Source organism: Chiloscyllium plagiosum, unplaced genomic scaffold (genome assembly GCF_037043375.1).
Source record: "Chiloscyllium plagiosum isolate Xiang-an unplaced genomic scaffold, Cpla_swu_hap1 HiC_scaffold_4, whole genome shotgun sequence".
NCBI lineage: Eukaryota > Metazoa > Chordata > Chondrichthyes > Orectolobiformes > Hemiscylliidae > Chiloscyllium > Chiloscyllium plagiosum.
Window position 1 is genome coordinate 40,664,738 of NW_028270142.1, and position 14,502 is coordinate 40,679,239.

Consider the following 14,502-nt stretch of genomic DNA (forward strand, 5'->3'; position numbering starts at 1 on the left):
TCCCACCTCCCAGCAAGACTCATGCTCTACCACTCTCACTATTTCTTGTAACCTCTTCCCTCACTCCCTAATGCCAACCCTGCATGGCCTCTGTATTGATGACTCACTCAGTCAGGACACTTGCCTTGCTGTTTGGAAAGTATTGTTCCACAAACTTTCATCCCCATAATACCTGCCACACCTTCATTCAAGGAGAGAAACAGACCCCAGTGAGATAGAAAGAGCCAAGATGGGTGGAGGGCTGCACTACATTTAGTTCCTCACCCCTTTTGTACAGCATCCTGACTCTGACCCCCTTGAATGGCTAACTGACCAAGTCCAATCCCCTTGTCTGATATCGAAGACTTGCTCTTAACTTACTGTACCATGACATCCTGAGCAAAGGCTAGCCTCTCCAGTTCTGAAGAAGGGTCACTGGGCTTGAAACACTAACTCTGCTTCCTCTGCACAGATGCTGCCAGACCTACTGAGTTTCTCCAGTAATTTGTTTCTGTTTCAGCTATCCCCCTGGACATAACTGAGACCTACTGATAACCATGACAAGTTTCCTGCTTTTGCATCTCTGCTAAATGGCAAAGCAAGATTGAAGTAAGATCAGCCTGGTATCTCTGGCTGCAGGGGAAAAGTGTGCAATGATCAGCCCAATGCAAATCAGGTCAGAGAAGGTAAGGACTGCAGATGCAGGAGATCAGAGTTGAGAGTGTGGTGTTGGAAAAGCACAGCAGGTCAGGCAGCATCTGAGGAGCAGGAGAATTGACTTTTCGGGCATAAATCTGATAAAGGGCTTATGCCCGAAATGTTGATTCCCCTGCTCCTCGGATGCTGCCTGACCTGCTGTGCTTTTCCAGCACCACACTCTCGACCCCAATGCAAATCAGGGCTACTGCAAGCATCCAGGGAGGCTCAGCATGTGTGCTATTACAGCAAGTGAAGTGCCAAACCATGCAATCTGATCCAGTCCAGAAGGTGGGTGCATGTCCCTGAGAGCACAGTGTCCTTGCTGCAGCATTACATCACAGTGTCCTTGCTGCAGCATTACATCACAGTGTCCTTGCTGCAGCATTACATTACAGTGTCCTTGCTGCAGCATTACATTACAGTGTCCTTGCTGCAGCATTACATTACAGTGTCCTTGCTGCAGCATTACATCACAGTGTCCTTGCTGCAGCATTACAATGAGAATTGCCATTGTGCAGCCCAAGGTGCAGCATTGAAGTGCGAAAGTTTCATGTAAATGAATTGGAGATGTGCCATGAGGGTTCTTAGGGGTTACCACATATCAGATGCCAGTGTCCATGCATGCGCGGTATTGTAACGCAACTCTTAAACTTTAGGATCTTTCTGGTGAGTCTACACTGTCTCCAAGATTTGAACTCCCACCTTCTAGCTTGCACATCAGACCCATATACATGGAGTTTAATCCAGCCAAATGCATGATGATGCATTATGGAGGATCAAATGTAGGTATAAATTATACTGTAAATGGCAGAACCCTTAGGAACATTGACATACAGATGGTGCAAGAACAGGGTGTGCAAGAACCCAGTTCCCTAAAAGTGGCAACACAGGTGGCAAAAGTGATTAAGAAGACATATGACATGCTTGTCTTCGTCAGCCAGGCATGGAATACTAGAGTTGGCAAACTATACTGACTATATAAAACCCTTGTTAGACTGCATTTGGAGTATTGTGCGCAGTTTTGTTCACCACACTGCCAGAAGGATGTGGTAGCTTTGGACAGAGTGCAGACAAGGCCACTAGGATGTTTCCTGGTCTCGAGGGCATTGGCCATGAGTAAAGGTTAAAAAGACTAGGATTGTTTTCACTGGTAAGACAGTGGCTGTGATGGGACCTGAGAGGGGTCTACAAAATTACAAGTGCGTGGACAGAATGGATAGTCAGAAGCTTTTTCCCATGGTTGAAGAATCAATTACAAGAGGGCACAGGTTCAAGGCGGGAAAGGGGGAAAGTTTAAGGGAAGTTTTTCACACAGAGAGTGGTAGGAGCCGAGAATGCACTGCCAGAAGAGGTGGCGGATGCAGCTACATTGGTGACATTTAAAAGGCATCCGGATGGTGACATGAATAGGGAGGGAATAGAGGGATATGGATCAAGTAAGGGCAGAGGTTTGTTTTTTACCTTAATAAGGGCATGATTGGCACAGGCTTGGAGGGCCGAAGGGCCTGTTCCTGTGCTCTACTCTTTTTTTTTGTTCTATGACACAACGCTGTTTACCTGGGTCAAATGGAACAATGTCAATGACACACAAGTGGTAGACACAAAGTGAATGCAAGTGTCTTTGAGGTTGAGACTTACTTGGACATGGTTCCCCATTGATTCGATAACCAGCTTTCTTAAATCCTGCAACAATGTTCCCTTGAAGCACAATATCAGAGCCTTCAATTATCTTTAAATATAAATAAAATCCAATTATAAACTTCACAGCAAACAATCGAGAGTTGTTTTTTTTCCTGAGCAATGTAGAATGCAAATGCCTACAAAGAATTCACAACAAACACACAGGCCTTTCAGTCCAATTAATGTCAAGAGTAAAAATTTGTTACATTGTACACCCATTTGCCCCAGTGTCTGCTCCTGAGGACCAGATTTTCAAGGAACCGGGGAGACTCTGCAAACCTTTAAAAATGATAGGTGAGTTAGTTAGTTAGTTCAGAGAAGTTTCTCCTGAGGCAGGACTGGTGTGTTGGGAAACTTTTCGACCCAGGCTTCCTGCCGCAAGAATGAAATTCTGAGCCTGAGTCTCAGCTATGGTTCCGTGAATAGCACTCATGCCTCTTGAGTCACAAAAGTCTGAATTTAGATTCCGCTCCAGAGTTTGATTACAAAACTCAAAGGTTACACTGTATTAAGGGAGTGCTTCCCTCTTACAGGTGCTGTTATTAAGATGAGACTTTAAACCAATGCCCAATCAGCTTACGTAGGTGGCTGTAGAAGATCACATCACCCCACTTTGATGAGGACAAGGAAAGCTCTCCCTAGCATTCTGGACAATATGTATCCCTCAATCGACAGTCCAAAAAAAATAACCTCCTTATTCTCACATTGCTGTGAATAGATTGGTGTTGGGTTTCAAATATTTCAACACTGACAATACTTCAAAAAGAACATTATTGGCTGTAAGGGACTTTAAGGCAATTGTTGATCATGAAAATGTGCTATATTCATGCAAGTGTTTCTTTCTTGATGCTTCTTAAAAGTTCTAAATATTCAAATGAATTATGATGATAGAATAAACGGTTGTCGGGTCAGGATTGGGGTGCGTGGGTCATAGTATAGGCAGGGCACAGGGCATAGAGTCTGGGTTAGAGTGCAGAACGGAACAATTAACATCCTTGACTGATATTTTGAAAATGTCGATCTGGACAAGTTCTCATTGCTGCCCAGACTGAACCCATCACTGTAATACATTGTTACAAAGAGGATATATGAATAGGAAGGGAAAGAAAACTTTCCACCTTGGGTTTCGCAAGTAATGTTTCTGTGGAAACCTTGGTGCACAATCATTCCATTCACTAACATGCCTGTTTGAATCTGCTTTGAGTTAAGTTTTCCATCAGAGTAACTATAACTTGGGATCATTATCCAATGGGGATTTGATGAAATAGGAGATAAGTCGGGTGAATAGGGAGAAGCATGAAAATGCAGGTAAGTCAGCAATGTCCCAGTTAAGGTGTAAAATATTAGACTGACCAGAACAAGGGAGGCAGAAAAACTAGTAAAAATGTTAGCAGCAGGATCATGTTAACCACTTGATATGTTGTAAGGGCTTATTTTCTAATATTAAGAAGAAAATATCAAATTAAATTGTTCAAATATCTTGAAGGCTGTTATGTCAGCAGTCTAGCAATTTTGTGAGAAAGAACCTCATTTTGATATATTTTCTCTGCACCAAGTGATATGATTCACATTAAAAAGGAAGGTTGTCTGAGGATACCTGCACAGCATTTTGGACAAGTGATACTTGGTAAAGAGGAACATATGGGAACAAGTTCTGACCATCATGTAGCATAACAAACAGTCAGAATGTCCAGAAGATGACCATTGGTCAGTTGGAAACTAGATTGCGGGATTCCATTTATAACAGCTACTTTGTTATTGATATCTGAGCAGTTGAATAATATACTTGGCCTGCACCATGAAGAATCAGTTAATTGATTGTGATGTACGTTTCTTACAGCGTCCATCCGAGAGTATACTTGGTTTTCATGCGCTGGCATTGTGATGGCACCCCAGTGGATTTGATGATGGCAAGTAATGACTCACTTTGGGGCAAAATCAAATTGAATTTCCCACTGTCAAAATAACAATTTGGTTAAATATGCTTCACTGTCTTTTATTAAATACAATGGATTTGACCTCAATTGCTGCAGCCCAAGCATCGGAAAGTGAAGACCGCAAGGTGAGAGCCACCAGATTCCTCCTCACCCGATTCCTGTCACCCATTAATGTGATACCTAGGACGGGTCAGAACAACCAATTGATGTTGAACCACAAATCATATACTGAAGTTTTTTCATAATAAACAGATACAAATTAGAAGCAGTTGTAGGTTATTCACACTCTGCCATTTTATAAGATCATAGCTGATCTGATCATGATCTCAACTCTGCTTTCTTCTTTTCCCTCATTTGTAACTTTGAAGTTGCTTGTGCAACAAGAAACTATCTAATTCAGCCTCAAAAATACTCAATGACCTAGTTTCCGCTGCTTTCTGGGGAAGAGGATTCTAGAGCCTAACAACCCTCTGTGAGAAATTACTTTCCCCTCATCTCCATATTCAATGGGAGATCCCTGGTGTTTAAACTGTGTCCCCTAGATTTAGTTTCTCCCACAAGAGGAAAGATCCTCTCAGCATCATCTTGTCAAGTCCCCTCAGGATCTGATGTTTATCAATAATGATCACCACTCATTCCTCTAAACATCCTCATAAGGTGACCCTTGTCTCACAGAACTCAGTTGGGTGCACATTCTCTGAATGGTTTCTAGCATAATTATATCTTCTTTAAAAGATGATTAGAATTGTACATATTACACTGGGTGCAGTTTCACCAATGTACTGTACAAACATAGCAAAACTTATTGGCTTTTAATCTTTTTTTCCCCTTGCAATAAATTACATCATTATATTTGTCTTCCTAATCATTTGCTAAACCAGCAGTCTAACTGTGATTCACATTGTGGCAACGCTGTCACTTTAACAAGGTTATTTTGTCCCTGGGTGTTTTTTTTTAGAAAGAGAGGTCATAAAGGCCGAGGTGCCGAAATGTCCCGCAAAGAGCCTAGTTTAACAATGGCAGGGGAGCGGCTAGTTCTCCCAGTTCAGGTTATTTTTAGTTTGGTTTAGTTGTAACAGAGAAACTGCTGGTATCAGGGACAGAAGCTGCAGTGGGAAAAGGTACCATGCTTCAGCAGATGATTCTTGTCTGATTTTTCTCTCTGAAATCTCTCCTGCCTGTACGAACCTGTGTTTGAGTCTACCTTTTGCCAAGGGGTGTGTTTATGGGATGTTGCGGGAATTGGAACAGCTCCATAGTTATATTGCGGTATCGAGTCGGTTAAGTTTTCAAATAGTTATTTTAAATTCTGTTTACTTTTGTTCGTGTTTCAACTGTAGTGTTTAAATAAATTCAGTTTTCATAGAATCCCTACAGTATGGAGACAGGCCATTTGGCCCAACAAGTCCACACCAACCCTCCAAAGAGTATCCCACCCAACCCATTCCCCTACCCTATTACTTTATATTTCCCTTGACTAATGCACATAGCCTACACATCCCTGAACACTATAGGTAATTTAGCATGGCTGATTCACCTAACTCACACATCTTTGGACTGTGCAAGGAAACCAGAGCACCCAGAGGAAACCTATGCAGACACAGCGAAACAGAATGTGCAAACTCCAGACAGACAGTCGCCCAACGGTGGCAATCAGTTTTTCTTAAAGCTGAGTGGTTTGACCAGCTGCGTCACACCTGATATATCCACAACACACCCGCTTTAAAATAAGAACAAGTTATGGTCCAGGCTACCTTCTTGAAATACTTTGAGGGGATCTGGCCTAGTCCATAACATATACTATAACGCTCCAATCCCTCTGTTCCACAGAATTCTGCAATCTCTCACCATTTAAGTATTTTTTTCACTTGTTTTTATCCTCCCTGCCAAAGTGAACAAGTATATATATTTCCCACAATTCGTTCCATCTATCAAATTATTGCTCATTCAGTTGAATGATCTCTATCCCTTTGCAGACTCCTGATCTTTTTAATGCTGTGCTCATTAAAAGTACAAATATTATTCATCCATATTATGGATGTAGGGAGTAGGTTGAATAAAGAGCTGAAATTGGCCTGTCGTAAAGATGTTACTACAGTTGTTATGGGGGATTTCAACATGCAGGTAGTCTGGGAGAATCAGGATGGTACGGGACCCCAAGAAAGGGAGTTTGTGGAGTGCCTCCGAGATGGATTCTTAGAGCAGCTGGTGCTGGAGCCTACCAGGGAGAAGGCAATTCTGGATCTGGTATTGTGCAACGAACCAGAATTGATCAGGGACCTGGAAGTGAAGGAGCCATTAGGAGGTAGTGACCATCTGCAATTTGAAAGGGAGAGGGTACAATCGGTAGCGACAATATTTCAGTTGAATAAAGGAAACTATGGAGCTATGAGGGAGGAGCTGGCCAAAGTTCAATGGTGCAATACCTTAGCAGGGATGACAGTGGAGGAACAATGGCGGATATTTCTGTGTATAATGCAGAAGTTGCAGGATCAGTTCATTCCAAAAAGGAAGAAAGAACCTATGAGGAGGCATGGGTGGCTGTGGCTGACGAGGGAAATTAAGAAACATATAAAGTCAAAAGAGAAAAAGTATAACATAGCAAAGATGAGTGGGAAAACGGAGGACGGGGAAGCTTTTAAAGAACAATAGAGGATAACTAAGAAGGAAATACGCAGAGAAAAAATGAGGTATGAAGGTAAACTGGCCACAAATATAAAGGAAGATAGTAAAAGCTTTTTTAGGTATGTGAAAGGGAAAAAAAATGGTTAAGACTAAAATTGGGTCCTTGAAGACAGAGGAGAAAGTGAGGACTGCAGATGCCGGAGATCAGAGCTGAAAATGTATTGCTGGAAAAGCACAGCAGGTCAGGCAGCATCCAAGGAACAGGAGAATCGACGTTTCGGGCATAAGCCCTTCCTTATGCCCGAAACGTCGATTCTCCTGTTCCTTGGATGCTGCCTGACCTGCTGCGCTTTTCCAGCAACACGTCAGGCAGCATCCAAGGAACAGGAGAATCGACGTTTCGGGCATAAGGAAGGGCTTATGCCCGAAACGTCGATTCTCCTGTTCCTTGGATGCTGCCTGATCTGCTGTGCTTTTCCAGCAACACATTTTCAGCTCACCCTTGAAGACAGAAACAGGGGAATATATTACAGGGAACAAAGAAATGGCAGAAGAGTTGAATTGGTACTTCAGATCTGTGTTCACTGGGGAAGACACAAGCAATCTCCCAGAGGTAACAGTGGCTGAAGGACCTGAACTGAAGGGAATTTATATTTGCCAGGAATTGGTGTTGGAGAGACTGTTAGGTCTGAAGGCTGATAAGTCCCCGGGGCCTGATGGTCTACATCCCAGGGTAGAAATCGTGGATGCGTTGGCAATTATTTTCCAAAGTTCGATAGATTCATGATCAGTTCCTGCAGATTGGAGGGTGGCTAATGTTGTACCACTTTTTAAGAAAGGTGGGTGAGAGAAAGCAGGAAATTATAAACCAGTTAGTCTGACCTCAGTGGTGGGAAAGATGCTGGAGTCAATTATAAAGGATGAAATTACAACACATCTGGATAGCAGTAACAGGCTAGGTCAGAGTCAGCATGAATTTATGAAGGGGAAATCATGCTTGACTAATCTTCTGGAATTTTTTGAGGATGTAACTCTGAAGATGGACCAGGGAGATCCAGTGGATGTAGTGTACTTGGACTTTCAGAAAGCCTTTGATAAAGTCCCACATAGGAGGTTAGTGAGAACAATTAGGGCGCATGGTATTGGGGGCAAAGTACTGACTTGGATTGAAAATTGGTTGGCTGACAGGAAACAAAGAGTAGTGATAAACGGCTCCCTTTTGGAATGGCAGGCGGTGACCAGTGGGGTACCGCAGGGATCAGTGCTGGGACCGCAGCTTTTTACAATATATATTAATGATGTAGAAGATGGTATTAATAATAACATTAGCAAATTTGCTGATGATACAAAGCTGGGTGGCAGGGTGAAATGTGAGGAGGATGTTAGGAGATTACAGGGTGACCTGGACATGTTAGGTGAGTGGACAGATGCATGGCAGATGCAGTTTAATGTGGATAAATGTATGGTTATCCACTTTGGTGGCAAGAACAGGAAGGCAGATTACTACCTAAATGGAGTCAAGTTAGATAAAGGGGCAGTACAAAGAGATCTGGGTGTTCTTGTACACCAGTCAATGAAGGCAAGCATGCAGGTACAGCAGGTAGTGAAGAAAGCTAATAGCATGCTGGCCTTCATAACAAGAGGGATTGAGTATAGAAGCAAAGAGGTTCTTCTGCAGCTGTACAGGGCCCTGGTGAGACCACACCTGGAATATTGTGTGCAGTTCTGGTCTCCAAATTTGAGGAAAGACATTCTGGCTATTGAGAGAGTGCAGCATAGGTTCATGAGGTCAATTTCTGGAATGGCGGGACTATCTTATGTTGAAAGATTGGAGCGACTGGGCTTGTGTACCCTTGAGTTTGGAAGACTGAGAGGAGATCTGATTGAGACGTATAAGATTATTAAAGGATTGGACACTCTGGAGGCAGGAAACATGTTTCCGCTGATGGATGAGTCCTGAACCAGAGGACACAGCTTAAAAATAAGGGGTAGGCCATTTAGGACAGAGATGAGGAGAAACTTCTTCACCCAGAGAGTGGTGGGTGTATGGAATGCTCTGCCCCAGAAGGCAGTGGAGGCCCAGTCTCTGGATTCGTTTAAGAAAGAGTTGGATAGAGCTCTCAAGGATAGTGGAATCAAGGGTTATGAAGATAAGGCAGGAACAGGATACTGATTGAGGATGATCAGCCATGATCATAATGAATGATGGTGCAGGCTCGAAGGGCAGAATGGCCTACTCCTGCACCTGTTGTCTATTATGAACATTCTGAAGTGAAATTTTTTTTCAGTTGGTCTTATCCTTATTCAATGATGTAATTACAGGTGACAACCATGCTACATCATGGAGAACAGGCTAACTCACATGTGCCTGGGTTGCACCTTCACATAGAATTGATTATTATTTACATTTATTGACATGCTGAGATATGATTACCTCCATCATAAGTTTTGAATATGACATTGTCATCAATATTAAGCCCACTTGTTGCAAAGACTCCTATGGCAGCAGTAAATCCGTGATGGAAAGCACATCCACGAATGTAAGATTCATTTTCTACAATCTGGAAAGAGATAGTTAGAATTACTCAATGTCAACAAATTATGTCCTGATACATTTCTTAAGGTATCAAAGAAGATCAACAGTGACTCTTACAGTCACTGGCTGATCTTGAGGGATATCTCCTTCTGCTCCACCTCCATTATTCATCTTGTTTTATGCCAGGTCCTGCCTTTGTTGAAATTAACTCCTCAAAATTTTCTTTTGTGAATAAAAATGCAGAAATTATCAGTTTAGAAACCATTGAAGGAAACACGTTTCTGATTATGTGCAAGCCCTTCTCTCCCTACCCTCTCTCCCATTCTGAGACCCTCAGTCAGAAGTCTCGTGTTTGAACCTCACTCTGGGCTATAAACCTGGAGGTGCTGGAAATCTAGAATGAGAGCTAAAAATGCGAGCAATATTTATCATCTATCATGAGAGAGACAGACAAAGTTAATGTTTCAGGTTACTAGAAGTGTTGTGTGTGTGCGTGCGCCTGTGTCTGACTTTGTGCAAGTGTCTGTGGTGCTTTAGTCTGTGTGTCTGTTTTTTGGTGTGCATCAGATTACAACAGGATCTTGATCAGATGGGCCAATGGGCTAAGGAGGTGGAGGTGAATGTGAGGTGTTGCATTTTGGAAAAGCAAATCTTAGCAGGACTTATACAATTTATGGTAAGATCCTAAGGAGTGTTGAGGAACAAAGAGATCTTGGAGTGCAGGTTCATAGCTCCTTGAAAGTGGAGTCGTAGGTAGATAGGATCGTGAAGAAGGCATTTGGTATGCTGTTCTTTATTGGTCAGAGTATTGACTACAAGAGTGGAGGTCATGTTGCAGCTGTACAGGTCATTGGTTTGGCTACTGTTGGAATACTGCATGCAATTTTGGTCTCCTTCCTATCAGAAAGATGTTGTGAAACTTGAAAGGGTTCAGAAAAGATTTACAAGGATGTTGCCAGAGTTGGAGGATTTGAGCTATAGAGAGAGGTTGAATAGGCTGGTGCTGTTTTCCCTGGAGCTTCGGAGGCTGAGGGATGACCTTATAGAGGTCTATAAAATCATGAGGGGCATGAATAGGATAAATAGACAAAGTCTCTTCCCTGGGGCGGGAGAGTCCAAAACTAGAGGGCATAGGTTTAGGAGGGGAAAGATATAAAAGAGAGCTAATGGGCAACTTTTTCACTCAGAGGGTGGTACGTGTATGGAATAAGCTTCCAGAGGAACTGGTGGAGGCAATTGCAACATTTAAAAGGCATCTGGAGGGGTATATGAATAGGATGGGTTTGGAAAGATATGGGCCAGGTGCTGGCAGGTGGGACTAGATTGGGTTGGGATATCTGGTCGGCATGGACAGGTTGGACCAAAGAGTCTGTTTCCATGCTGTACATCTCTATGAGTCTGAGTCTGTGTGTGTGTGTGTCTGTGTTTGAGTCTGTATATGCATCTGTCTTTGAGTGTGTGTCTATGTGTGTCTTACTCTGTGTCAGTATGCATCTATCAGTTTGTGCGTGTCTCTACCTGTTTCTGTATTTGAGTCTGTGTGTGTGTATACAGCAAACTCAAAGCTTTGCATAAAGTGGAGACAAAAAACTGCAGATGCCGGAATCCAAGGTAGACAAGCAGGAAGCAGGAAGAGCACAACAAGCCAGGCAGCGTCAGTTTCGGGTGTAACCTGTCTTCAGGACTGAAGATGAGTTTAAGAGGAGCTGCTCCTCTTATATCCATCCCCAGTCCTGAAGAAGGGTTATACTTGCAATGTCGAATTCTCTACCACCTGATGCTGCCTGGCTTGCTGTGTGCTTGCAGCTTTCTGCTTGCATAAACTGGAGTCCAGAGATGATTAAAGATCAAAAGATTTTGTGATGCAAAAGCCCTTATACTGGGTAAAAGTGAATAAAATTGGTTGGGTCCACATAAGACAAATTCCTATTAAAAAATTTGAACCTAAATGCAATGTGAAATAACAAACAAAGCAAATTGAGAACGAAAAAAGCAAAATTAGAAAAAAGAGAAACAATTAAAAAAACCAAATAAAGGCAGTGGCTATAATCTAAAGTTGTTAAACTCAGTGTTGAGTCCAAAATGCTGTAAAGTGCTGAGTTGAAAGATGAGGTGCTGTTCCTTAAGTTTGTGTTGAGCTTCACTGGAACACTGCAGCAGGTCAACTTGGGAGCAAGGTGAACAATTAAAATGACAAATGTTCGAAACTTGGATCATGTTTGTTGACTGAAGTGGTCACTCAATCTGCATTTGTGGTCCCCAGTGTGAAGGACGCCCTGATCAGTGGAAATCAGGGTCAAGTTTTCACTTTGAGGACAACAAACATGATTTGGCACTGAACACACACTCAAGGAATTAAAGATGGCAGGCAAACGCTTAAAGCTAGATGGTTAACAAAAGGCTGTATAACTTAAGAGGAGTGGCATGTTGCAATGAAGAGTAAGTAACTGAGAGGGTACTTCAACATGGAGGCCCCCTCATAGCCACCTATTAAAAAATTCAATCATACAAGAGGAAGTAGTCAGCCCACCACCGTGGTGGTGTTAAGGATTGGGGATAGCACTCTACATGGTGGGCCTCCAAGTTTGGAGCACTGGCACACTGGTCTGCCGCTGGTGTCTACCTCCTCGCAATTTAACTACTCCCTGTCATTTGGAAAAACTGGAGACCAAATGGAACAGTCTCTGCAAAGTTTCAAGTATTTGGGTAAATATCGGAAAACTTGATAAAAATGTCAACCTGACAGACTCATGTCTTCAAGTGAGGCATGCCATATCTCAATTTGCAGTATACTGTCAGAAACACAAGCAAATTAATCTGCATGACAAATATGAACTGTTTAAAAAAAATCTGTTACAAACCTCTCCAAGATTGAGGAAAGACACAGAATATCGTGGGCCAAAGTAACTTAAGTAACCATACTGTCCACTGTGATAAAATTCAACATCCTGTATTCTGGCATTACCTACAAAACATAGAAAAACATCAACAATTTAAATCATCTTTAACAGGTTGCAGAAATGAAAGATTTGTCAAGGACAGTATAGAAACGAGTAATCATCAGTAAAAGTAATATTTTGTGCAGAAACTTTCTTGGTTCAAAATTAAAAGAATTAAAGTGAAACTCTTTCAACTTTTGTCTAAAACTACAACATAGTGTTCAGAAGCCTTTCGGATCAATGTTTCAGCGTTGTTGTTGCCAAAATCACTGTGTGCAATTCGAACACAGAAGTGTTTGTGGAGTTAACAAGTTGGATGGGATCCTGATACCCCATCTGCTTCAGAGCAAATTTTCATTTCTCTTACATGGACCAAGCATACAAAGATCATTGACTGATGAGGATCAAATCTTAGCAGTTACAGTTAAATTGGATATATTACAAATAATCTCAAGAACTAATGATCTGACAAGAATTCAAACCTCAATGTAGGGATGAGGGTGTTTATTTAAGCAAATCTGGAATTTAGAAAAAACTACTGTCAGTAACTGACACAAAACTACAGAATTGTGTAAAAGTCCACTCATTCACTAATGTACTTATGGGAAGACAATCTGCTGTCATTACCCTGTCTGGTCCATAAATGACTTCATGCTTCGGGCAATTTGGGTTGACACTTAACTCTGAAATGGCCTTGTAGGTCACACAGTTATACAAAACAGTTCTTACTGACTCTTTGTTGAAGCTTAATAATCTTAAAACATAAGTATATGGAAATGCATCAATCACCAACTCCTACGTGGTCTATGTGTTAATTATTTTATTTGTTTATGAACAGTGACTGAAGACTATATTAGTCGGTAGTGCACTCAAGTGAGCACTTTGTACATCTTGGCATATACATCAGAAAATTACATGCTTAGCCTCTGATTTTAGTGGCATTATTTTAACGGTTATGTTGTTCATCACCATTTAAAGCAGGAACATACAAATCGGATAATCTTTCTCAGTGTTCACTCCCAACCTGTAACCACATTTCTCATGTCTCCAAATGATCTTCAACTTCCCCATCACTAAATCTCTTCTCCGTAATTATGACTGGATGATAAGCTTTGCTTTTCTGAATACCTGGCTCTCCATTCTTAATCCAGCTTTGACAAATCTCAGTCCCAGCTGATGAAGTATCCGAGGTAATATGCCCACATAACATTTTTTTTTGCCCATTCACAGGAGCACTGTCACAAGAGATCTTAGGGAATATGTTTCAACACTCTTTGGGAGATTTCATAAACTAAATAAGGATAAGATACCTTTGAACTCCATTCCGTTATGGAAGAAGGAACTGATCAAGACTCGTGCTCCAAACAATTCATCTGCCTTGTCAGGGTGATTATGGCCAATGATCTTGATGTTTCTGCTGAGCAGGCCAATATCTGCCGCCAGAGTGTAACTCTGGCCTCTTCCCTTCAATTCCTGTGTTTCCGCTTGAAGAAAATGAACAATCTCCATTCAGATTGATTCACAGACATGGACACAGCCATTAATAAAAATTGCACTCCATGAAATGGGTTCAGAACAACATAAATGGGCTATTTTCAATTGTCCTATTAGAATAACAAACTTAGTTACTAAAAATATTGAAATGCTTACTATGTAATGCAAATATGATTTTAAAATAGTATTTTTGAAAATGCATTATCCTTTTCGTCCCTCCCATGTCAATTTTAATTTCATTCATGTAAAGAATCTTTGGATTTTTTTTACTTAATTGAAGTTGCTATATAAATACACACTGCTGTTGCTGGGGAGGCTATAAGTCTCTGATATACAGTTGGTCACTTTCATACATCAAGTAGTTATTAAGCTGCTCATTAGTAGTCTAATGTGGTCCCTTGAGTTCCAAATCCTCTGGAGGGAATAATGTACTTTAACTGCGAGATTGGTCTTCCTGAGGTATGTATGCTGAATTTGCTTCTTTGTTTAGGTTCTGGTCTCCATTAGATGAAAATGATAAAGAGGCACTGGATTAAGTATAAATGTTGATTTGCATGGAAGGCATCAGAATAATGGGAGAAGATGTACTGGGTGGAATTCATAAGACATAGGA

At 41.6% G+C, this 14,502-nt stretch overlaps 1 protein-coding gene across 2 annotated transcripts in view; it reads right to left on the reverse strand.

The window, feature by feature from the left end:
• The window catches only part of LOC122549503 (fibrocystin-L-like), a 243,183-nt gene that overhangs the window by 44,648 nt on the left and 184,033 nt on the right, over window positions 1-14,502 (reverse strand). For both annotated transcript variants that reach the window (XM_087986185.1, XM_087986184.1), the window contains exons 60-64: window positions 13,706-13,879; window positions 12,318-12,421; window positions 9,355-9,481; window positions 4,378-4,475; window positions 2,317-2,407 (exon numbers count right to left, since the gene is read on the reverse strand). In XM_087986185.1, the coding sequence (XP_087842311.1) occupies window positions 2,317-2,407; window positions 4,378-4,475; window positions 9,355-9,481; window positions 12,318-12,421; window positions 13,706-13,879 (594 nt within the window). The remainder of the gene's footprint in view (window positions 1-2,316; window positions 2,408-4,377; window positions 4,476-9,354; window positions 9,482-12,317; window positions 12,422-13,705; window positions 13,880-14,502) is intronic.